General features: G+C 38.7%; 1 protein-coding gene and 1 long non-coding RNA gene across 2 annotated transcripts; one reads left to right on the top strand and one right to left on the bottom strand.

The window, feature by feature from the left end:
- Positions 1–525: 525 nt before the first annotated feature.
- On the top strand, positions 526–24,617 carry LOC101740449 (4-aminobutyrate aminotransferase, mitochondrial). The gene is made up of 9 exons (XM_004924789.3): positions 526–786; positions 10,590–10,699; positions 12,352–12,519; positions 12,593–12,871; positions 14,241–14,401; positions 21,881–22,031; positions 22,117–22,274; positions 22,372–22,640; positions 23,621–24,617. Exons 1-9 carry the CDS (start codon positions 747–749, stop codon positions 23,737–23,739), a joined length of 1,455 nt encoding a protein of 484 aa, XP_004924846.1. The 5' UTR covers positions 526–746; the 3' UTR covers positions 23,740–24,617.
- Positions 6,057–8,033, bottom strand: LOC134199524 (uncharacterized). Its single transcript, XR_009974048.1, has 2 exons — positions 7,147–8,033; positions 6,057–6,165 (listed from the first exon to the last, which is right to left on the bottom strand). It is a non-coding gene; the product is annotated as an uncharacterized LOC134199524 (long non-coding RNA).
- Positions 24,618–25,675: the final 1,058 nt, after the last annotated feature.

The raw sequence follows: 25,675 nt of genomic DNA, 5'->3' as shown, positions 1-25,675 counted from the left end.
TCTAACTTTACGCGAATGCACATTATTTCATTTATTTATTTTTTTAATTAAACTGTATACCAATTAATTGATCCTTCAGGATTTATAATTGTTTTTTTTTTCACGAATAAAACCGCGTAGAAAGTTGAGGCGTTATAGTTGACGCATGCGCAGTACACATATTTTGCATACATTTATTCAACTAATACAAATAGTTAATTAAACAAAAAATGAGTAATTTCGAAAAAGAACAAATGTATTTTATATAAGAACAATCGAAAATGAATATTTACGAGTCATTAAGGACGAAAAAATATAAAAAATTGCAATCGGGGAGCTAACTTGTACATATATTTTTAATATTTTTTTTTAAATAAATAAATGCAGAACAAACAATTATTAACAGTGAACAATCAAGAACAAATGATGGACAAACGAATTAATAGAAAATAAGTAGAAAACAGGAAAGAAAAATTTTTTTGAGGGGCTAACTTCAGTCACCTGATATACCATTCCAAAAAAGATATGACGTAAAGGTCTCAGTCACCAGATCATAAAATTAAAAAAAAAAGGTACATACCAGTACCGGTACCTACATACATTCCGTAATATTTAATCTTACTCTATTATTCCGTACCGTACCTGATAGTGGGGAGTAATAAAATTTTTGCTGCATACTTAGGTACCTACCTAATTATAAATTTGATTTAGAGGTACAGCAGAATCTAGAAGTCCGATCCACAAAATTCTTGATTCTAAGTATCAAAATGTTGTTACGAACTTCAAGAAGTGCTCACGTTTTTAGAGGTAAGCACTTACTTATTGAGAAATAATATTCACAAAAAAATCCTTTCTCCAAATTAATTTAGTGAAGACAACATCATAGATAAATATTTTTTTAATTTATTGTACTTTTCGTTACAATTGTACACCATAGAAAACAATGTATTTCTTCAAAAGTTTAACAAATATTTTATTTCCCTGATAAAATAAATTTAAAAATCCAACTGTAACAAAAAATATTATTATGATACCATCCCACTATTCACTACCACAAAGTTCGCAATAAAATACGCTTCAATAAATTTCGGAGCTTAGTGTAACATCACTTTCATAAAATCAGAACATGATTCCATTCTAAAGTTAACAGTCTTCATAATGCCTAAAAACAATACAATACTTTTTCAATAAAAAAATCAAATATAAACACACTGCAGTACATCAATTATATGATTTATTATATGATAATGTAACAAATTAGGTGTATGAATTTGGTCTATTTCTGTATTAAGTCTGATTATAAATTGATACCTGATTATAAAGTGTTATTTAGGTTATTATATGCTAGCCTTTTCTTCGCATATTTTTGCGTTCACATAATACCCTTTGTCTAATGAACAAATCATGACTAATCACCATAGTTGATCTGCTTAAAAAACTACATTCACTCTACTCACTAACTTTATATATCGCACCCGCTTATACATAAGCTGAATAATTAATTATTTGCAAAAGAAAATTATGACATGTTTAGTCTATTTTGATTTTTTACATTTGTTTCCCTTAATGACATCTAGTTTTCTTTGTTTAAGTCAGTACTAAGTCTGTTATTTAGTTTTAAGTTCAAAACATTCCCAGCGGTGCAATACATTGATTTTATCTCTCTTAGGAGCTTCTGAAAAGAGTGTGTTCCAAACTATGTGGACTTAGCTAATATTATTATTGTTGGTCTAGTGACCCTAGTTATTGGACATTTTTTTTTTCCCTACCTATTCTAGAAACTCGAGAGGTTATTCTAGATTCACCAAACTAGTAGGTGAGCTTGCAGGGATCAAACCTGACGTTGTTACTAACGTGCTAACATGAACCCTTTTTTTTTTTTTTTTTTTTTTTTCCGGGCCGAGGGCCGAACCTCCTACGAGGTCCCCGCGCCTAGGGGGCGCGCGGGGTATGTGAGACTCAACGATCTGCAGGTGTTGAGAGCAGACCGCTGGCCCAAAGAATTTAGGGCCCACCCACTAAACGACTCCCCTGCACTTTACACCCGGCGTCCGATCTCCGTCCGGGGTCAAAACCCGGTCAGAGTAGGGGGGTTCCCGCGGTCAACACTACAACCAGACACGCGGCGCCACCCCGAGGACGCCCGACCGACGGGTCGTCGAGGCGATAGTCGACGACCAAAGACGTCAGTCTCCGCGGTACGGCGGCCCTTCAGGCCGCCCGGGCGATGCCGCTGGTGTTCCGGAATACCCCGCTGGGCCAGAACCAGCCTGCCGGGTCGGAACGCGATACACCGCCGACCGGGTTGCTCTTCCACAGTATGTTCGGCGACGACAGCGACGACGAAAATGCGGACCGCATCGCAGTCCGCAGCCGCCGACGCGTCGTCCCGTCCTCCTGGTGCCAGCGCGCTAGAGTGACGGTAGCGTGCGGCGCAGTCTCAGCCCCCTTAGGTCGCCCCGTGACCATCACCGGGAGGAGACTGCCTCCTCATAGGGGCCGGAGCTGGACAAACGCCCTCCTCCGACCCCCGGCTCGACGGCGGCGGCACGGCGCCGAGAGGGAGGAAGAGTTCTCCCTCTCCCGTTCCGCCGCCTCCTTCTGCGAGATGGTGGACTCGCAGAAGTCGAGCATCGCCTGCCAGGACTCATCGCTGCCGAGCATCGCAGCCACGACGGTCGGAAGCGACAAGTCCGGTCCTATTTTTGCAACAAGGACGCGGCGCTGCTCCGCGAAAGCGGGGCAGCACGCGAGCGTGTGCTCCGCCGTGTCCACGTTGCAGCCACTGCAATGATGGCACTTCAGCGTCGGCTCCCTCCGGGCGACGAGGTGCAGGTAGCGACCGAAACAGCCGTGTCTCGTGAGCACCTGCGTCGCTCGGAAGGTGAGACGTCCTCGGTCGCGATTCACCCAGTCCGAGAGGACCGGGCGGATCGCCTCGACGGTCCGTCGCCCGTAGGCGGGGTCCGCCAGGCGGCGAGACCACGCCTCGAGCACGGCACGCCGAGATTGAAGCTTCCGCGCTCGAACTTCCGCAGCGCCTACATGAACCCTAGCAAGAGCCGTACTTCGCAGAATCTACCACCGGATCCAAAAGCGACCCACTGAGAAGATTCGGTGAGAAACTCAGTGGGCTGTGTCTGTGGGTTAATTTACTTTCCGAGCCCTTCTTTGCAAGCGACAGGTTCGACAAGAACGATGACCGGTTGGACTATAAAGTCTGTCTGAGTTTATTTGTAAATGAGTTATTGACAATTATTCTAAGAGAAAAATTGTATTGGTGCAACGTCTTAAATAGCTCATAGGGCCCCAATCCGTAAAAACACAATTAAAGAAATAAATAAATATTTTAAACTGAATATGAAAATGAATGACAATTTAATAAAAGTGATTGGAGTGTATACTTCACTGTCTAAGCTCTTATTACAATGAGTAATAATATTGATGGACACAATCAATGAATCAGGAGGTCAAATCAATTCAAATCATTCAGGATCATATGCTTGTGGAAGACAAACACCAAGTTCCTGATATATATTTATTAATTTGATCAGTTATCAATTTTCATCAGTGGCCTTGGCTCTCCACTCTGTACTTATAGTCATGTGATTATAACAACCTTCCAGTCACTGATTACCTGCACAAGAAGGAGCCAACAATGGTGTGTCAATACTATGACATCCAAGACATGGCATAGCACACATTTGCAACTCATCCTACATGAAATGGGCTGTGCAGTTTTTGTGCAAGTACAACCTAACCAGCCTGGGTTTAACACTTGAATGGAATGAATTGTAGCTGGTGACGTTAGACTTCTGGGAGTACAACTTTTTGCAAGAAAAGAGAAAGTTTTTCACGCCATCCCAATTCCCTTCCGGCTTAACAGCAAAGGACAAGAGAAATTAGGTCTCTCGCCTCAAACGATTTATGCTTTCCCAGCCTGTTGTGTTTCGGCACCCTTGAGAGTCCAAGAAAGCGAGGTACTAGCAAAAGAACAACAACGTGATCCATCCTAATTTTTTGGATTGACGAATCGACGACCGTACATTGATTGACAGCCAGATCGTCTAAGCGGTGCCGATGGCGTTCCGGTATATTCCGCTGGACCACAATCAACCTGCCGAGTGGCATCGCGACACACTGCTAGAAAGGGAAAGTGGCGCGTTACCAGAACTTTCCTTTCTGCCAGGAAGCAGTCATGCGTTCAGGTTTTCGGGCTAGACTAGTTTTGTGGCGGTAGCCATCATACAACGCAAGATAATTGACAGATGCCTGAATCTTGCTTACTACATTTTCAAGATAAGCTTGCATATATACAAGTTCCGAACAACAACATTTGGACCGTCGGTCTACCGAGCAATATCACCAGCTCGGTGTGGAAGATCTTCCCTTTGTCCTTTAAGCTTCCCAAAACTTAAGCGTTACTCTAATGAATTTGAGCTTTTTTTGTACACACATATCAATATCCAGGTTGCAACAAAGTCTGAAAATGTCTGACTAAAAAAATAACTAGTTTTTTTTTTACAAGCTAAAAAAATTACGTTAGTCCATTAAATATCTCATTATCTCATGTTAACATATTTTTTTGAATTGTTAGAATATCTCATTTTAGGTGTGAAGGGCGTAAACTCTTTTGTCACCTCTTAGTACTTAGTACTTAGAACCGCGGGAGACGGCAAAGTTAGTTTTCTCTCGACTAGCGATAGAACGCGGGAAACGAGTACAAAGTAAAGGATTACGCATTAGCTATTGCTGGTGGGACAGAAAGCGACTACCTACCGATGGAATAAAATTGGGACCAAAGAGATAATATGTCATAAAAATAAATATCGGTAAAATGTATTCTTTGAAAAATATTAATTACATCAAAAGATCTAATAGATGTCTGTCTGATGATTGTCTTACGCAGATTTGACACGAAAAACTCCCAAGAATGCTTCACCGTGCGATTCGATGAGAAATTAGCCCACTGAACAAGTGATACTTATTACTCATGACAGCATACCTCAGAACATGTTTCAAAAAAGATTTAAAGTCGTCGTCGTCGTTGACGACAAAAATTTTCTATAATATTATGCCGGCCACTGACATGCGCGCAAATATTCGTACATTGTACGAATGTTTGCGCGCATGTGAAGGGCCGTCAAACATTCATTCGCAAACCTAGCGGCTGTGCAAATGGGTTCGCATACTCAATTTGCGAACCCGTTTGCGCTTCCTCCTACACTTGTTTACGAATGTCTCACGAATTTCTCCTTCTTTTTAATTCGTCAATAGAACATTAAAGAGAAAAAGAGTTTTGAATTCTTTCCCAGACATCATTAACAGCCATGCTGTTTTTATGGGATTTCTTTTGATGATTTCTCGTGACGCTACACAGTAGACTATGAAAATGGCGATACGTCCGTTACCTTCGCAATCGTCGGCGCAACTGGGCAAACGAATGTGTGGGAGACTACGCGAAGGTTCGCGGTTCGCGCGCTTTGATGTCTGTTAAAAAACCGACACAGCTTGAAAAACAACGAATGTAGCGAAAACTTTGCATAATCATTTGCAAATGTCGTCCTACACTTGCGGGTTTCCGTATTCGTGCGCATGTGAGTGACCGGTGTTACTAGCTGACCCGGCAAACGTTGTGTTGCCTTAAATAAGATTTCTAGGGAAATTGTAGTGTAGAAAAAAAAACCTCATTCAACCCTACGAATAAATATTAAGTCAGGAAATGTAACTTGCGCTCTAAAAATTACCCAACAAAAGTCGTGTCCAAGTAGGCGGGGCTTAAAAGTCGTGTCCAACGCGTCATCAGTCGGATATTGTTCTTGAAAGCCAGCACATCTCTTATTTTGATTTATTATTGTGTTGTCAATAATCATGCCAGCGTGTGTTGTGAAGTGGTGCAGGAACCATACAAGGCTAAAATAGCCAGGGATCACTTTTCACTAGTAAGTAGTAGCAAAATTATAATTATATTTCATGATTTGCAAAAATGTTATCAAGCCGAGATGGTTAACACTATGCAACATGAAATCAGTAAATTTTTGATTGTATTTTATCTCGGTGAAATATTGAAAAGTATATCGATAAAATATTTTTTATTATAAAATAGGTATATTTAATTTGATAATTTTATGACGATAATGGATTTTGCTTAATTTGTTTTCTTTTAGTTTTCCTGCCAATGGAATTCTGCAAAAAAATGGATAGCTGCAGTTAAGTTTAAAAGACAAGAATTTTTTTTTTTTTTTTTTTTTTTTTTTTTTTTTTTTTTTTTTTTTTTTTTTTTTTTTTTTTTTTTTTATTGCCTTTGTAGGCAGACGGGCATACGGCCCACCTGATGGTGAGTGGTTACCGTCGCCCATGGACTTCAGCAATGCCAGGGGCAGAGCCAAGCCGCTGCCTACCGCTTAATATTCTCCATAAGCCTCGTTTGAAGAAGGACATGTCATAGCGCTCGGGAAACACCGTGGAGGGGAGCTCATTCCATAGCCGGATGGTACGTGGCAAAAAAGATCTCTGGAAACGCACTGTGGATGACCGCAGTGGCTCCAGGTAGTATGGATGAACTCTACTCCGGTGGCGGGCGGTGCGATGGTAAAAACGAGATGTTGGTATCATCTCGAACAATTCCTCAGAGCACTCCCCATGGAACATACGGTACAAAATACAGAGGGAACCGAAGTCCCTCCGCAGACCCAGATGCCTGTGAAAACCAGCAAAGTATGCTCTATTCACGCTATCAAACATGCTGGACGCTAGCCTTCAATTGCCAGAAACAGTGGAGCAAATTGTAGTGTTGTTACTAACCTTATACTCTTTGCTATTACGATATTTTTACTTGTCAACATTTAAGACTGTCGCACAATAAATGTCGTTGCAACCACACGCAGTTTTTCTTTACGGATAGTACGCAAACCAAATTGAACCCTAATAACATCATTCATGTAGGCTATACAGCCGGCTTTGTAAGCCGAAAACTGCAAGCGAAAACCAACTGTCCAGAATGCTATCATTGCTACCTGCTAATGAAAAATTGTATTTTCACAATCTGATTAGTTTAAAAGATTTCGGTGCACTCTCGTACCCATCTGTGGTGTTGTATAAAATATGTACACGCACAGAAACACTAAGACAGATAATAAAAATACGTAATAACGGAAAATCACTTACTCGAACAAGTATTCTGTCAGTAATATCTACAGTGTTTTTCTAAAATAATTGACAATGAAGATATTCTGCGCTTACAAAAAACAGTCACCAGACAAATAATGACCATTCCATTTTGTTTTAATATTATATAAAAATCAGAATCCGTCTTCCCTACATTGCGAAAAAAGATTATTTTTTAACGTCTTCTAGGCAAAAACTTAACAAATTAAAAATATGTCCAGGGACATAATTATATTGTTTCATTATTAACTTTGTCCGGTCCACTTATTACATTTGTTATATCGTCTACGCTGTCATGACTCTGCTGTCATAGCAGACATTGCAGCAAGTGCATGACCCAATCCCTCCTTTGGTTTTGAAATCAAACCAATCACAAATGATGTTTATTTCCAACCTCGGTTGTGATTGGTTTTTGTTTCATACGTCGTTTTGGTTTGAAGTGGGGCCACTTTTTTTGTGAAATTTGTTCCGAGTTAGACTTCCTTACTTATTATTTATTCGTAGATTCAACCACATAAAAAATATTATCCAAAAAAAAAAATTATAATAAATGTTTGGTGTGGACAACCCTTATCACTTAGGGGTATGAAAAATAGATTGTAGCCGATTCTCAAACCTACTGAACATACTATTGATACACAAATAAAACCAAAAAAACATGGCCGAAAAATGTATAGCTCTCAAATATATACATATAGTGAATAAGTAAGACAGGAGACCGGCTTCGTCCTCATCCCTACTACGTGATGTTTGCTGGATGAGTGGTAACACCTGGCGGGGATAACTGATCGATTGATAGTTGATCAGTAGTCGACCGACGAGGGCGGGAGATCAAATTGAATTTAAAAAAAATCATAATTAAAGGAACTTGAAATTATAAGCTCTGAATAAGAATTTATCGTACTACAATAATTATAATATTTGATTGCCATCTTGCAACCTTAGTGCGGATCTGCGCATAGAATAAAAAAAAATATATCGGGATGGAAACATAGGGGTTGATCGTATAAGAGTGAAAATTGAGAGTAATATGATTTTTTTTATTTTAAGTCATGACAAAATAAAAATAAAAATATAGCCAAAAAAATTAAAGTTTATAATTAACAAATAAAAAATAGGGGTTGATCATAGAGGGATGACAAATTGAGAGTAACATCAGATTTTTTATTTTAATTCATGACAAAATAAAAATGAAGATCTTGCCAAAAAAATTAAAGTTTATAATTAACAAAAAAAAAAATAGGGGTTGATCGTAGAGGGGTGAAAATGTTAGAGTAATATGAATTTTTTTATTCTAAGTCATGACAAAATAAAAACAAAATTCTTGCAAAAAATTTAAAGTTTTTAATTAGCAAATAAAAAATAAGGCTTGATCGTAGAGGGGTGAAAATTTAGGGTTGTATGTATTTTTGTATGCTGTATCATAAAAAAATGAAAACATTAACAAAAAAATTGTCTAAAAAATAAATAAAAAACGACTAGACGACGGCCAGTCTTCAGCTCTGATGAAGTCCGAAACGTTCGTTTCCAACCAAGACTGCGTAGACCGAGCTTTATGACCTGGCGCCGAGTCTTGCTGGAAGGACCATTCTTGATTATTGAACACGGTGTTGTTAAGGGGCTTCACTACCTTCTCAAGAATGGTATCTTGATACACTTGTGCCGATGTTTTGATACCTTTTTCAGAAAAGTATGGCTCAGTCACTCCTTCATAGCTAATACCCCACCAAACCATCACTGAAGTCGGATAGTGCCCACGTTGCACTCTGTCGACTAATTGGGAAGCTTCCTTAGAGCTTTGATCATAAATACGGTCATTTTGTTTGTTAAAATGTTGCTCAATTGTAAAAAAATTGTCATCCGTAAACAAAAAATTTTTATGACCTCCCTTTGCGTACCGCTGCAGTAGTTGTTTCGATTTTACCACCCTAGTCTCTTTTAAATTATCAGTTAAGAAATGACCAGTACGTCTCTTATAGGCTGCAGTCATCTAGGTTCTAGGTGCTATCCTCATCTCCCGAGATAAAATCTTTTGCTTTCGGACAGAATTTCTTCGAATTCTTTCCCTTACTGCTTTGACCACCTTTTTCGTACGAACACTACGTGAACGGCCAGTTCTTTTTCTGTCACAAACAGAGGAGGTCTCATTGCACCTATTAATAGCCCGGTACACAAACATTTTACTAATACCAAGCGTATGGAGAGTTTTAAAAATTGCGTTTGGCTCCATACCTACTTTGTGTAATGCAATCACAGCGATTCGGTTCTCTTTATTACCCCACTCCATTTTAATATCGCAAAATATTGTACAATGTATTGGCGCCAAAATGAGAAAACTCAATGAGCAATCATATAAAAATGACAGATTCAAAATTCAAATGTAATACAGGGTGGCCCATAAGTCCTTTGAAAAGTAAAATTTGAATAAAACGAACAGGGCGCGCGTGAGCGGTGCAGGGGAAGCGGGGGGAGTAACTTCGGTTTCTGGGAATTTAGTCGCGATGGAGCGTTTTACCGGAGCGGACCGTGCGTTTTGTGTGCGCGAGTTTTATAAAAACGACAATTCGGCAACCGTTGCGCGGCGTAAATTTCGAGAACACAAAGGTTTACACAACTTTGACGACACTCCAACTCTTCAAACGATTAAGAACTGGGTTGCTAAGTTCGAGGAGACCGGTTCGACGTTAGATAAACCGCGGTTGGGTCGCCCAAGGACGTCACGTACGGAACAAAACATAGACACAGTGACACAGTCTATTCGCGAAAATCCGACACAGTCAACTCGTAAGCGATATGTGGCTATGATCGAAGAGTTTTTCATACCAGAATTGCAAAACTTTTCAGGCTTTAATGCCAGGACGTGGTTTCAACAGGATGGGGCCACTTCTCACACCTCTAACACTGCTATGCCCGTTATCCGTCAACTTTTTCCTGGCAAAGTTATCTCTAAGAGAGGAGACATTTCCTGGCCTCCACGTAGTCCAGATCTGACCCCGATGGATTTTTTTTTGTGGGGCTACCTTAAGGCTAAAGTATACGACACAAACCCGCGGTCAATTGAGGCCCTAAAAGAAAACATCCGCAGAGAAATGACAAGCATTTCAGCAGTGACGTGCCGCGCAGTCATCGACAATTTTAGACGTCGTTTGCAAGAGTGCCGTGATCGGAACGGATTACATTTAGGAGATGTTATTTTCAAAAAATAATTCCCGTTTTTTAAGCTTTTTATGTAAATAAAAATTTAATTCATAATGTAATTAGTTTTATTTTAATAATTTTTTTTCATATCAAAGGACTTATGGGCCACCCTGTATTTTGTTTATTTTTAATTGTAACAGTATTTATGGCCAGACTAAGTAGTTAAAGATACGTTAAAATTAAAAGTATCTAAGGTGTATATCCAATTATACTTTATTTAATTATATCCTTTAATTGGTTTTCAGGTGTTAGGGCTTATTCGGTTTTGCAGCATGAACCAGATAAACCCAATATTCAAACAGCGATTCCCGGGCCCAAGTCGCAGCAGCTGCTGAAAGAACTCAACACTCTACAGGTATTGTTAAGTAAAGTTAACTTATTGATTGTTCCTAACGGTAATTAGTAAAGTCGCAGGTTTTTATCAGTAGTGGCCTGTGATGTCGAAACGAATTAACTTACAAACGAAATCAAAGTTTTTTGTGTTCGAACAGCTACCAAAAAATAAAACTGATTAAAAAATTTAAAATTTCAATCTATGTATACATTAAATTGATTAAGTAAGGCAAGGAAATTGGTGCGATACACAAAGATTAGATAGACTGATTTAAGACTAAAAATTAATTTTGATTTACTAATCTGATTGGATGATAATTTTTATTTTTTATTGCTTAGTTGGGTGCCTGGTGCTAAGTAGTTACCGGAGCCCATAGACATCTACGTAAATGCCGCCACCCACCTTGAGATATGAGTTCTAAGGTCTCAGTATAGTTACAAAGGCTGTCCCATCCTTCAAACTGAAACGCATTACTGCTTTATGGCTGAAATAGGTGAGTTGGTGTTACCTACCCGTGCGGACTCACAAGACGTCCTACCACCAGTAATTACTATTTGATAGTGATAGTTTTTCGTAATTACTTGCTGGTAGCCTAATGGGCTATTGCAGCTACTCTCGGACTGTAGATATCATCGAAATTACGTACCTAACACAAGTTCACGATCAGTATTATAACAAATTATTATTATTATTTAATTTCTATAGTATGTTTAAAATAATATGCTGCACGATGGCGCAGTAGTTAGCAACCTTGACTGCTACGAAGGGTCGTGGTTTTGATTCCCACGTCAGGTATACATATGTTTGATGAATGGGTTTGTTTGTTCTGTGTCTGGATATCCAATATTATTATATGTATACAAACGCATATTAGTATGTACATCAGGGAACCCTTTCCCTACGCCAGCGTAAAAAAACCGTGTCTCATTTATAACACGTTGTTATTTCACCATCGTGGAATTTAAGTGTAAACTCGTTTAAAGTTCATACTTGTTCCCTTGTAAAAAAATAGTTCAACGAGAACGTTGAGTGATCCCAATGCATTTGCATTCCATGAATTACGTGTTACACATCTAAGCTACGAACTATCATACCCGATCCTGTGGACCGAATGGTAAACAGTCGACGTCGCCCCAAACACGTCATTACGGATCTTCCCGATCCATTAACGGTGCTTTTAGGTATCTCAAGCATTGGTCTCGTTCTCGCCGAACCCGTCGCTTGCGACGAAGGGCTCGACGAGTAAATTAACCCATAGACACAGCCCATTGAGTTTCTCGCCGTATCTTCTCAGTGGGTCGCGATTCCGATCCGGTGGTAGATTCTGCGAAGCACTGCTCTTGCTAGGGCCAGCGTTAGCAACACTCCCGGTTTGAGTCCCGTGAGCTCACCTACACGTTAAGGCGAAGCTGAAATAGCCTCTCACGGCTATCAGTATAGGTAGGAAAAAAAAAAAATCTATTGAATCTTTGTGCCTTCTCATCTGTTCTCTCTGAAACGGCGAACATTATTGTTATTAATTCGTCTTGGATGCCAGTAAATAGCTTTAAACTTAGAACGACTAACATCCAATATGAAGTAAAAACGATTCGATTTCAAAGAGTTCAATCGAATAGGGATTTTATCCCGTATGCCATACTACAAGTTAAACTGGAATACAATTATGCTTTTAGCAAGCGGGAGCAGTTCAGCTTTTTGCTGATTATGACAAAAGTATTGGAAATTATTTCTTTGACGCCGATGGTAATGCATTCCTAGATGCTTTCACACAAATATCTTCACTTCCCGTGGGGTATAATCATCCTGAATTATTAAGCGCATTTGAAGATCAACACAATCTTGTACGTAATTTCAATGTTATTTGAATTAATTTTGTGTTATTGATTTAAACTAATATTTTGTATACTATTTCAGAAATCTTTGATTAATAGGCCAGCTCTGGGAGTTTTTCCTTCAGCTGATTGGCCAGAGAAATTGAAAAATGTGTTATTATCTGTTGGACCCGTTGGGTTGGACAACATAGCGACAATGATGTGTGGCTCCTGTTCTATTGAGAATGCGTATAAAACTGTATTCATATGGTATCAGACCCGGGAACGCGGAGGAAAACTGGATTTCACACCCGAAGAAATTGACAGTTGTATGTTGAATCAAGTTCCTGGATCACCTAAACTGTCAATATTATCATTTGAGGTATGATTACATCAGAGTTTATCATCCCGCACAACAGAATATTGTTAACTAGGCACGTACCTAATTCGAAGTGGGAGGCACATTTACATTCACTGCTATTATTAACACTTTGATTAGCATGGTATGTATGTAACGGAAACGATTTGGATTTAAGCTTTGCACACTTATCAAGGACCGATGACAATACGATAATAGAAAAATTAAATTTAAAATTATACTCTTATCCTGATTAGGGTCTTCAGGATCAACCCTTAAAAACACGATAGTGTCTTGCGCCACGTACTAAGGTGTACGCGCCTGCTGTCTTCCTTGAATATGATAGCTGTTTCTCAGACTCCTCAGGAATTGAACCGCAATTCTCCTTTCCAACTCCGGTAGGCACAGAACCTATCACCGAATAGAAAGATCTTGGTCGCTCAAAGTGGGAGAGTCCCATATAATGGTAATGCATTGGATGAAATGGTTATTTTTAAATATATTTTTTTGTGTCTAGATGGTAGACGTGCTCATGGCCCATCTGTTGTCAAGTGGTTACCATGTGGTGGTTTAGACATGAGATCTAGTCCCATTTTTACAGTACAACGGCTGCTTCTACCTTCAAACCGAAACGCATTACTGCTTCTCGGCTGCGCTACTGTCCGGGCTCACAGACCGACCTTATATATACTAATAACCTGTTTTCACATATGGAGCATTAAAAAGCCAATTTTTGCTTATTATAAAATTATCATCGTTAAGGTCAAAAGAAGCAAATATAAATAATAGTTTAAAAAAAGAGTGATTAAGAAAAAAAAAACGTTTTATCGTGTCGGTAATAAATGGGCAACATCAAATGAAATCACTCCGATTATTTATAAATCTGCTTACAATTAAGTCAGGTTTATATAGAATTGGGAACGCTCAGAGGCGGATTATCCGTAAGGCAAACTAGGCACGTGCCTAGGGGCGTATAGTTTTACAAGGGACGTGCGATCTCAGAATTTTTAAATAAATAAAGAAAATAACATATCGACGATTAAGAACTAAATGCTGATGCTGATATGATCTAAATTTATAATAGATTATATGGCACAAGCATCGATATACTCGTATTATGCAATATTGCGGGTTTGTTTGTATTTCATTCGCGCATTAGAGTAAGTACAAGGGTCCTGGTCTACTAAAGTCTAGGGTTTGATGATACAACGTCATCGTAATTGCAAAAACAACTAGTTAAAATTTATAGTATTATGAAGGCCATTTATGGCCGGTACAGGAGCGCCGATAAAGTGATTGCCTAGGGCGCTCTGGACCTTTAATCCGCCACTGGGAACGCTATGAGAACGGGACTTTACAAAATATATTGTCATGTAGCTTTGTTGTTAAACAGGGAAGTTTCCACGGTCGAACATTTGGAGCTCTGTCTACTACTAGATCGAAGCCATTGCATAAGTTAGACTGTCCAGCTTTTGATTGGCCGGTTGCTCCGTTTCCCAGATACAAATATCCCCTTGAAGAAAATATTAATGAAAATAAGCAAGAAGACAAGAGGTATCATTATAATTTTACTCTTACAGGTTTATATACTTAACAATTTGTTTCAAAATCTTTAGTGATCTTTATGAATACCTTTCAGAAAATAACATTACATTTATTTTGGTTCACGCCACATATAAAACATACTACCATAATAGAAGTATTAGAAGTAAGTAGTATTAGAAGCATTCATGCAATACTCGTCGAGACTATATAAAGGGACAGGTGACGGTGGCTTATAATGTTACTAACAGATTTTTATCAGTGTTAATAACAATTTTATAGTAACCGGCAAACTTCTTGAGCAAATGACCTTGAATGCGCAGAACCGAATTTTAGATCACTTTGGTGGTGAGGGTGAGGCGCGACGGCAGGGGAAATCGTATCGAGCGCGTTATTGGTAGATCAGTCGAACCTTGCGTCCCGCACCGCGCCCTCATTCCGCTTGCTCCCAAAAGTACGCTTGCGTACAGTAAAAAGTCTATCGTTATTAATCGTTAAGTTATTTGTTATAATTGCTTGTTGACTTTGTTGCCATTGCTATATGTTGAGTGTTTGTTGATTTTTTATAAAAAATACACTATGCCGCGACAAACTGGTGTAGTATTCAAAAGAAAGGGTAGAAAAATTGTGTACGACGTATATTGCTTCATTATCAAACAGGGGAAGAATGATATGGAAAAAGTAAAACAGACTTCGGAAGCAAGAAAAACATCAGTGAGTACTGTTAGGTGCTTTATTAACGATGCTAAAGGCTCTGGCTTGCTCAACGTGTTTCGGACTCCGGTTAAGAAAAGAGCAGGGAAGAAGAAAGATACCGGAATTCATAGTTTCGTTCAATCTGTAATAAAAGGTGTAATCATAATAACTACATAACAAGCAGCGAAACTCCGTACCGTAGAAAGGCTTCGAAAAATTTAAAGAAGATATAAATTTTAATGGCTCGGAATAAAGCTTACGACGAATTATGAAAGAGCTAGGCTTCAGATGGAAAAAAAACAGAAAGTAATCGGAAGCTGGTTATTGATAAAAGTAACATTCGATTACTACGAATCGAATATCTTCAAAAAATAATTAATTATAGGCATAAAAGAAGACCGCACCGACCGAGTTGTAAACTCCACCGATGAGCCCTATGTCGACTCATCACGATGATAGCGACTCGGGTGATGAAAACAGTGATGATGATGATGGTCAAGATTATGATAACGAAAAAAAATTTCAAATACCAGCTTCGCTTCAACTGAACGAAGACCTGGCAACAGCTCTAGTTTTTTACTTAATAGAAGGAATATCTATTTTACCCCAAGATTAAATTATTACAATTATTAACCTATATTTTTTGTTGATGTTCTAATAAATATATAAATAAATACATAATATGTTGATTTTAATAATTTAATAGCATTATGACGCAGAGTAAATAATGTTTTTGCACGTGAGTCTACCATGCGCGAACTTACCCCCACTACGTCGACAAATGCTCAAGAAGTTTGCTGGCTATTATACTAATACTATGTAATACATAATGTCCGGTTTATAAGGCGTGGCAAAGGTGTTAAGTGCCCTTTATAAATAAAACAAGTCAGTTCCGATTTTACTCTGTATATTGTCACAAGTGTCTGACTTGTCGGGCGGGCTATGTACGATTTTTTTTAAGGGATTTTATGTCTTGGTAACTAAGACCTTAGGGTCATGTCTTATTTTAATTTATATTCTTATTTTTATGAAAAGTGATAATATGGAGTGAAATGAAATGAAATGGAGATGATTAATTTGAGACATTAAGCAACTGGGACGAAATTAAATGAAATGAGATGAGATGATATTATTATGGGATAAAATATAATCCCAGTAAAATGGTGATCATTTACTGAGATTTCTTCAGTGGACTTTTTGGGGGATCCCGAGAAGTTACGTCCAGCGGCTTTGTTTCATTTTTCCACATTTGTGCACTTTCACAGATATTAAACAGTTAATAAACCACCGTTATTACACATTTAAACCTGAAGAAACACTAAATAGACTAAATAAAACAAATCACACAACTTCACTCCTCGCGTTCCCGCCAAAAAGTCCGCTATGTACGACTAACTACAACAAGCGATGTACAACCGCATGCGCTACACAAACTTTCCCTACATAAGCCCCTCCCCCTTTTTTAACCGAGTTCAAAAAAGGAGGAAGTTCTCAATTCGACTGTTTTTTTTAAATGTTTGTTACCTCATAACTTTTGACTGGGTGAATCGATTTTGATGATTCTTTTTTTATTAGAAAGCTGACGCGCTTTCCGTGTGGTCCCCACTCCCAGTCCAGTTTAGTCCAGTTCTGATAATGGTTTCCATGAGAAAACCTTATAAGTCTTAAATTTGCATTAAATACGTGCGCGACAAATAGATGAATAACTCAATATGAGTCGACTATTATCAAAGCCGGCAATCTGACTTTTGGACAATGATTGGTAAATCAGAAAAACGAATTATTGACTTTGTATTCCATTGGCAGTCACAAAACTCTTCGGAACGACATCTTAGATAAATAACAGGTTAACTATTAACCTTTATTTAATGCAGGTTTTGAACTGTATTCTTTGAAGGAGACGATTATATTCAAATCAATCTGTATTGACATATCAATAAAAATTTTTTGTCCAAATTCACAGATTGCCACCTTTGATAATAGACGACTCATATCACGCCAACCGATTTCGATGATTATTGTTTTTAGTGTCTAATAATTTGTTTTGGAATATCTTATTTTTCTATTTGAAGTCGGTTTTTGTTAAAGCATGTCTATTTACAATTATAAATACGTACATTTAAAAAAAGGCTACATTTTATAATTACATACTTAAACTAATTTCCAAAATTTGCATACACAATAAACATGACACAAAAATAAAACAATATAGAAAAACAAGAGAAAAAAAGAAATATAGAATTTCAGAAAAACATTAATTTATCCGTACGTAAATTACACAAAAATACTTTTATACGAAAACACTACACGAAAGCCGAACTTCTTGTTTCCTGAGGTTGAGGTTTAGGTGTGACTTCGCGCAACTGGATAGTGGCAGCTGACGAACAGCTCATAGGTAAATTGGTGTCGATATCGAGTTTCAAATAATGAAATTCCTCAGCCTCAGTTAACAAATCATACAGGTTTTCGTACCTGCCTACTGCTACGTGAGTATGTAGGAGTCGGAGCGACACTACATTGTTTAGACACTGGCACATTATAAGGCAAAAAAATATCGTCCATAATGGGTGGACATAAGAACGATGTCGCAACGTCCTCCTCGTTGAGATTATGTGCCGGTTTCAATATATCTATCGACACACGCGTCTGTCTATGCGGAAAATGAATTTTTAAAACTTTAGACCTTCGCCGTAAAACTTTTTATGGTCCTGAGTAAGAAGGTTCAAGAGACGAACGCTTAACCTCATTTCGTACAAAAACAAATTAACACGTATTCAAATCAGGGTGTACAAAAATAGATTTTTGATCTCTGTCCTTAATTGGAACAGGTCGAATTTTATGAATAGATTCCCTAATTTTCCGAATTAACTCTGCATCATTATTACATTGTTGTTTTGTGTTATCACAAAACTCTCCCGGTAACCTGATATTATCGCTATAAACCATTTGTGCAGCGCTGACACCTGTGTCGCTACGTGCAACAGCGCGTAACCCGAGCTAGACCGTAGGTATCTGATCAATACATGTACTGTCCGTGCATTCTAGCCTCACTCGCAAATATGTTTTGCGAGAGCGATGCTAACGCTCGACGATACCGTTGTGCTGTGGGTGGTATGGGGTAGTTCTCTCCTACACTACACCTAAGTACTTTAGAAGCGTGTTGTGATGGGTACCTTGGTTACTAGTTAACCTTACGGGGCACACAAAATGTAATATACAACCTTCATAAAACTCTAGCTACCGCGTCAGCAGAAAAGTCTTTTAAAGGGAAAGCCTCAGGCCACCGTGTAGTTCGGTCGATTAACGCCAACAAGTACCTATAACCTTGTGACGTCGGCAGTGGGCCGACTAGATCTAAATGAACATACTCAAATCGATCTACCCGCTGAAATTCGCCGAATCGCGAGATTGTGTGTCTTGTGACTTTAACCTTTTGGCAATGAACACATGTTTTGGCCCAGAGACCTACGTCCTTGTTCATATTAGGCCAATAAAATCCTTCGCTAACTGATTTCCGGGTCGATCATATACCTGTATGGCTTAGATTATGCAAAATCTGGAATGCCTTACGCCTAAAACTTTCAGGCAAATAGGGTCGAATACGGCTAGTTGACACGTCGAAATAAATAGCTTGGTCAGAATCAGGTAGTGATTCTTTTTTTAATATTACAATTAAAGTTCGTGTCCGGTAACTTTAACAACTCCGACAATTCGCCGTCAGCATTTTGCACTTGGAATAATTCTTGGTAGTCGATGTTCGTGGGACAAGTTATTGTTTCTGTGCGCGATAAGCAGTCTGCGACTACTTTCTCGGAACCGTTCACATATCAAATATCAGTCGTGAACTCACTGATAAACATGAGTTGTCGAGTACGTCGTGGAGTATCTTTCGCGCTAGGTTTTTGTCTAAACGCAATGAGTTAACGGTTTATGATCTGTTAGCACTGTAAAAGTGCGTCAAATCAAATCAAATGAAATAATTTTTTTTTATTTAACGTAAAGTACACACTTGTTGAACGTCAAAAAGAACTACCGCCAATTCACAAAAACTAGTCTCCGTCCTGAGAAGAACTGACAAGAAACTCAGCGGGTATGTCTTTTTTTTTATTTTTTTTTTATTCGATTTTCTTAAATATTCATTTTTACAAGATGTAGATGCATATACCTAAAATGTTGTATGCCGAGATAGATAGCTAACAGTTCCCGATCGTAAGCGCTATACTTACGCTCCGTATCCGTCATACGTCTAGAAAAGTATCCTAAAGGTTTTAAAGAACCTCGGACTTCAGTTTGTAGCACCGTGCCTACGCGATCATTAGATGCGTCCTCCATGAGACATAAGGGAGCGTTCTCGCTTGGATAAGTTAATAACGCTGCCTCTTGTAAGTCGCGTTTACACTGTAAAAACGCACTATCCGATTTTTCGTCCTATAGTATCTTCGACTTATTCTTTATGGCGCCTTTTAAAAATTTATTGAGCTCTGTCTGCCGCTGGGCTGCTTTTGGGAAGTGAGCTCTATAGAAATTCAACATCCCTAAAAATCGTCTCAACTTGTCAAGGGTTTCGGCCGAATTCGTCAAAACGCTTAAAATGCGCGTCCAGTTGTGACTTATGCTATTTGACTAGCGGCGATTACGTCATCTAAGTAACAGTATAAAAATCAGAACCTTCAGTAATGTCACCGTCCGAGTTCACAACTTGTATTCCCCGCAACACCGAGTTATTCATAAATCGTTGAAAAGTTTGGGCTGCATTGCTAAGGCCAAAACTCATTCGCGGAAATTCATAGAGAAGACGGCAATTATAGAGACCGAACGGCGTAATAATTTCCGTCTTCTCTAGGTCGTCGGGGCTCACAGGAATGTTGTGATCAGCTCTGCAGATGTCCTGAGATGTGGTGTGTGAAGTATATTCCAGCACTTGGTCGGCGAGTTTGGTGAGCTGCGCCAAGTCGTTGGTCTCGGATACGGTGAGGACTGCGCGTACCCACATCGGGAGATGTCTTTTCCACAGCAAAGACAGAGTGTCTTCGTTCACCTTCCCCCGCGCCAGGTCAGTCATCTTCGCCAACAGCTGGGATGGGCCCTGGTCACCAAGCTCCATCTCACCAATCAGCTTGTATAGTTTCCCGGACTCTTCAAAAACTTGAAGTAATTTCTCCTTCAGAGCATTATATCTATTTTTGTCCGGTGGCTTGGCCAAAAAATCGGTAACTTGGGCGATGGCATCCTTGCTTAATTTCGCGATTACCAAATTGTACTTTGGCTCGTCGCCTAGCTTCTGCGGACACAGGATCGCCTCAATCTGGATGAACCAAAGGCGTGGTTGATCCGTCCAAAACTCTGGTTTGCGTGATGATACGTTGGTGCTTGCCAGTTAGAGAGCAGCTTCCGGAGCCATGGTTTGTTTGACAGTAGCAGGTCGCAATCGCAATAGTAGGTCGTACCGGTCCAAGTTCCAAAAACACTTTCACAACACACAAAAACGCACGGTATGAAGTTCGAGTCCTCGGGGTCACCACTGTATGGTTTATAAGGCGTAGTAAAGGTGTTAACTGCCCTTTATAAATAAAACAAGTGAGTTCCGATTTTACTCCGTATATTGTCACAAGTGTCTATAATAAGCGATGTACAACCGCATCCATCATCACTATAGCAGTCCACGGCTGATTTCACCTCTCAATTGCTAGCCACTGAGCACGATACTCTGCTTCTCTCATCCAGCTCTGACCAGCTATTCTGCACAGATCATAACTCCATTGAGCCTGAGGGCGTCCTGCACTGCGTTTTCCAATTTGCGGTCTCCACTCAAGAACGAGTTTACCCCAACGGTTATCGGTTGTCCGGCTAATGTGGCCAGCCCAACCAAGTCAACGGCCAGTACAACCGCATGCGCTACTCAAACTGTGTCCCTACACATAATATAAAGTATAAACACACTGAGTTTCTTGGCGGATCTTCTCAGTGGGTCGTGATTCCGATCCGGCGGTAAATTCTACGAAGCACAGCTCTTGGGAATGTAAGGCAACCAATCATCGGAGACGTAACTTTAATCAGATCTATATAGTTTAATGTATTATTTATTATTAATTATTGGTTTGTAAGATTTAGACCACCGTGATTCTATACAATTGTCTTAGATCTCATGCCCCAAGGTGGGTGGCGTCAGTTTTATTGTGATGATCATGGGTTCACGTAAATTTTGATGACTTGTCACTTCATTTTAATTTTTATGTCACATTAGGTGCTGTACACACAATATTAGAAAATTATTATTTTTCGTTAATGTTTTGTATAATAAAAAAAATAATATTATAGTGTCCAGCGTTTCTACGAATGTTAATATTGCTTTAATAACAAGAAATGCAATCACAGGCTTAACAAGAATAATAATCTATACATATAAATAAAATTGGAGTGTCTGTTTGTAATATTGAAATAACCGCTTTTTACTACATGCATATGAATATATACGGTACGTACACCAAAATAACATTTTTTACAATTTTTGTCTGTCTGTCTGTCTGTTTGTTCCGGCTAATCTCTGGAACGGAAGGACCGATTTTGACGAGACTTTCACTGACAGGTAGCTGATGATATAAGGAGTAACTTAGGCTACTTTTTTTAGACTAGCTTCGCCCCGTGGCATCACCCGCGGTACGAGAATAACCGCGGGTAACATCGCGGGACTCAGCTATCATCAATAATAAAATTTAATGTTCCGTAGAGAAGCGAGGGCGAGTCGCTAGTAACTAATAAAGCTATAGGCACGATAAATTAGTAACTAAATTGCAGATGTCTTGAGCAAGTGGCTGACCTAATTGAGAAGTATAAAAAAAAGGGCAATCCGGTTGCTGGTATTGTTGTGGAACCAATTCAGTCCGAAGGAGGTGATAATGAAGCTTCACCGGAATTCTTTCGAGACCTTCAAAAATTATCTAAGGAGGTAACTAAAATTAACCCATACGAAGTGAATACTGGTTGTGATCTTTAATATTAAAATACTAATCTCTTATTATAAAAAAATGCAGAAGGCGGTTGCATTTATTGTTGATGAAGTGCAAACCGGATGTGGTCCAACCGGGAAAATGTGGTGTCATGAACACTTCGATCTACCGACGTCACCCGACGTCGTCACCTTTAGCAAGAAAATGTTGACTGGAGGATTCTACTTCACTGCTGATTTTAAGTAGGTGTCGTAATAACGATGACGTAAACGAACAATAGTTTTTTGCTAACCAAAATTATATTTATATTTAACGTGTTTTCTCTCAATCAACTTTCAGACCTCCGCACGCGTACAGAGTTTTCAACACGTGGATGGGGGATCCAGGTAAATTGATTTTACTCGAGCGCGTTCTCAAGGTCATCAAACAGGAAAACTTGCTGGATTTAGTCAACAAGACCGGAAACGTTTTGAAAAATGGCCTACACGATCTGGAAAAGGAGTTCCCTGGAGTAATACATAGTGTTCGTGGGCGAGGCACGTTCTTGGCTTATAATGCTCCCACTACTGAAACAAGGGATAAGATAAACGCCGGATTAAAGAAAAACGGTAAGAATGTATTTGTGTTATATTGGAGTAAGCGAATAAAATATGTCCAAGGTCCGTTGGGCGTTAATTGTTTACAACGTTGCCTGTAAACAACACATCGAAGATGTAAATCGTGTTCTGAATGCCTTAACACTTTCAAACTTGGAATGTAGGGTTGTTACGAGACAGAAGTGTGCAGGATGGTGGTTCCTAAGTGCATGCTCATAATACGCCCAGCAACTATTCCTTTTTCAGTTTTTGATGATGCCATCCAAAACCAGTTGATATTTGCTGTTATCGCAGCTCATAAACATTGAAATGTTAATTCCACTCTCAACTCTCAGACCTAAGCCTAAAGTTTGAATCATCTGTTTTAAACCTAAAAATATAATTATCTCGTATCAGAAATAGCCAAAATAATATATCTAAACTTGCGATCTTTTTTACATCAAGATGCTACCATCAACATAACCATCAGTATCTATAGGAATTAGGGATTTAGAGGATACTGTTACTGCTCAGGCTCAAGAAAGCTATCGAATATCAATATAACCTGAATAAGCCAGACAGATTGCTATTATCTTGATATTTTGAGAAATTGTTAAAAATTTGAGAGAGTACAAGACATCCGATCTCCGCCTGGGGTCAGAATGGGGCTAGAACCTGGTCAGAGCCCGATCATCAGGTCGTCGAGACGGATAGTCTACGTTGGCCGTCCCGGTACAGCAGCCCTTCGGGCCGCCCTAGGCGATGTCGCTGTTGTTTCGGTATACCCCGCTGGATCAGAACGCGATGTACCGCTACTCGTTTACTCCATAGAATTGCTCTCATGCAGGGTGCTAAAGTGCAGGTAGCACATCTCGTGGTGCACTTCCTCAGTTCGCCCCGTAACTTTCACCAAGGGGGGTCGCCTCATATAGGGCTTGAGCTGGACGAAACCCTTCTGCGGCCCCCATCTTTCAATTCTACTGTATGTGAATTGCACAAATGTATTTTTTTAGGTGTTTTGGGGGGAGTATGTGGTGTACGTGCAATTCGTCTGAGACCAGCATTAATTTTCGAACCTAAACATGCTGCTATTTATTTGGATGTTCTGCGGAAGACCTTGAAAGAAATATAAGTAGCGAGTTGGTATTAGCCATCCGTAATTCCAATGTATTTTATTGTATAATCACTAAAGACTGTTAAGTTTGTACTCGACAGCTCAAAAAAGGGACATTTTCAGATTTCATATGTTTGGGTTTCGTTACTGCACTATAACTTTTAAATGTTTGAACAGATTTGGGGTATCGTTTAAATCCTTACATCATCCTGAGTGGTACTGGGAACTTTTTTGCAGCTCAATCGTTTATTTTTAATTTTAATAATTAAATTGTTATTTTCTTATGTAAGTATGTATAACTTTTCTAAGAGTTTGCATAAAGCATTTACAAATTAGTGCCATAAGTTTGATGTATTATTAACCAAATATGTTTATTTATTTTTAGAAAATGAAAATAATAAAAAATAGCAACATCCAATGTTCATTTAGCAATTCATTTAGCATTCAATGCTAATTTTTTTTGTCTTTTGGCTTTAAATTAATTTCACATTGCAGTGTCTATGGACTCCGTAATTAGATCTGCCGGAGGTCATCTTCACAAAACTGTTAATTTAAAAAATGTGATAAAAAGTTAGTAGCCCTTTTTCTTAGATAAACTATATTGCCTTAAATTTTGTGTTTGTCATTCAAAGTGCGTGTAATCAAATACATATATGAAAAAACAGTGAGCAATATTGCTCTCTAAATAGACGGACGAAAATTTAAACAAATCTTTTCAAGCTTATTTACGAATCAGTACTATCCGTTTCATTTTATATACTTTAGAATACTTTAGTATGTATTGTGTGTAGTATTGATCTATCAAAATGTAAACAAAAGTTTTAGGCCTTTATTTAGCTACATACTAATTAAGTCTTAACGATGTCTTCCAAATAAAATAACGTTATCGATATAAACGGATTTATCATTTATTTTATGAATACTTTTAGACAGCTAATGCTCACCAGGGGTGTTAGAGCTTAAACCTACAACCACCGCGTAATAACGAACAGTGTAATAGCGGCTATCATCATTTTCAAACTGGGTCACATGATTACTTCGGGGCAGAAATAAACAAGTACTATGGCACCAAAGGAAAATACGGTAATGATATTCTTATTATGAATGGATATTGATGAAGAAGCGTTGGCGGCCAACTGAAGCCATGTTTGCATCTCTTTTATTCTGACCAGTAACAGATTAAATTTTATCTACACTTAATGATTGTGAATAAATTGTTCAAGTGTCATTTATGCTACTGTATTGTATTATTATTAAGGTAACCTGAACTATGTTTATAAAAGCCGAAAACAAAGACGAGGTCATTGTTAGACTTAACATTGGTTTTTACGTCGATGTTGTCAATCTCACGACACAGTCTGTTCAAATCGAACCAACTCCCAACGCTTAGGCGGAAGATCGCTAATTTTATACTAACAAAAAAAACAACAACATCGAAGAACAACAAAATTAAATGCGGAACTCAGAAAATTAAAATTATCTATGATCCTAGATGTCGAGTCCATGAAACTGAGAGTTTTAATTTGATTTTAGTTTTTGACCTGCTCGGAGGAGATCTCGAATATTTCTGCGTGTGTATGTTAACAATATTTTTTTTCATTTAAATCATTTGAAATGCCGTCGTATTCTACATTCTGACACTGAACCGTTGCCAAAACTGAAAAGGAAGTAGTTTAAATGATTTGAATAGAACAGAGGACCAAAATAAATTATTAGGGTACGTAAGCGATCACCTGTATAAGGAAATTTTTATCATTAAGACGGCTACGAAAAATATAACGTCATTATTTGAGAACTTCGGAGGTGAATTCGGAAATAGATAAGTGAAAAATAATATTTATTGTCTATACTGAAATCGGGCTATAAGTTTTTAGGTATACTAGAGCGATTCCCTGATTTCCGATAATAACGAGATGTTCTCATTAGTGCTTTTTTTTTTCTTCCTAAGCTGATA

Source organism: Bombyx mori, chromosome 10 (genome assembly GCF_030269925.1).
Source record: "Bombyx mori chromosome 10, ASM3026992v2".
In the NCBI taxonomy this organism is placed as follows: Eukaryota; Metazoa; Arthropoda; class Insecta; order Lepidoptera; family Bombycidae; genus Bombyx; species Bombyx mori.
Note: the sequence above shows the minus strand (reverse complement) of the source record. Positions and strands in the feature narration are given on the sequence as shown.

Coding starts and splice junctions, on each gene's coding strand:
- LOC101740449 (XM_004924789.3), top strand. CDS start 747: ATGTTGTTACGAACTTCAAGAAGTGCTCACGTTTTTAGAG. Junction 12,872..14,240: donor TGTCAATATTATCATTTGAG/GTATGATTACAT, acceptor GTTGTTAAACAG/GGAAGTTTCCACGGTCGAAC. Junction 22,641..23,620: donor CGCCGGATTAAAGAAAAACG/GTAAGAATGTAT, acceptor GTATTTTTTTAG/GTGTTTTGGGGGGAGTATGT.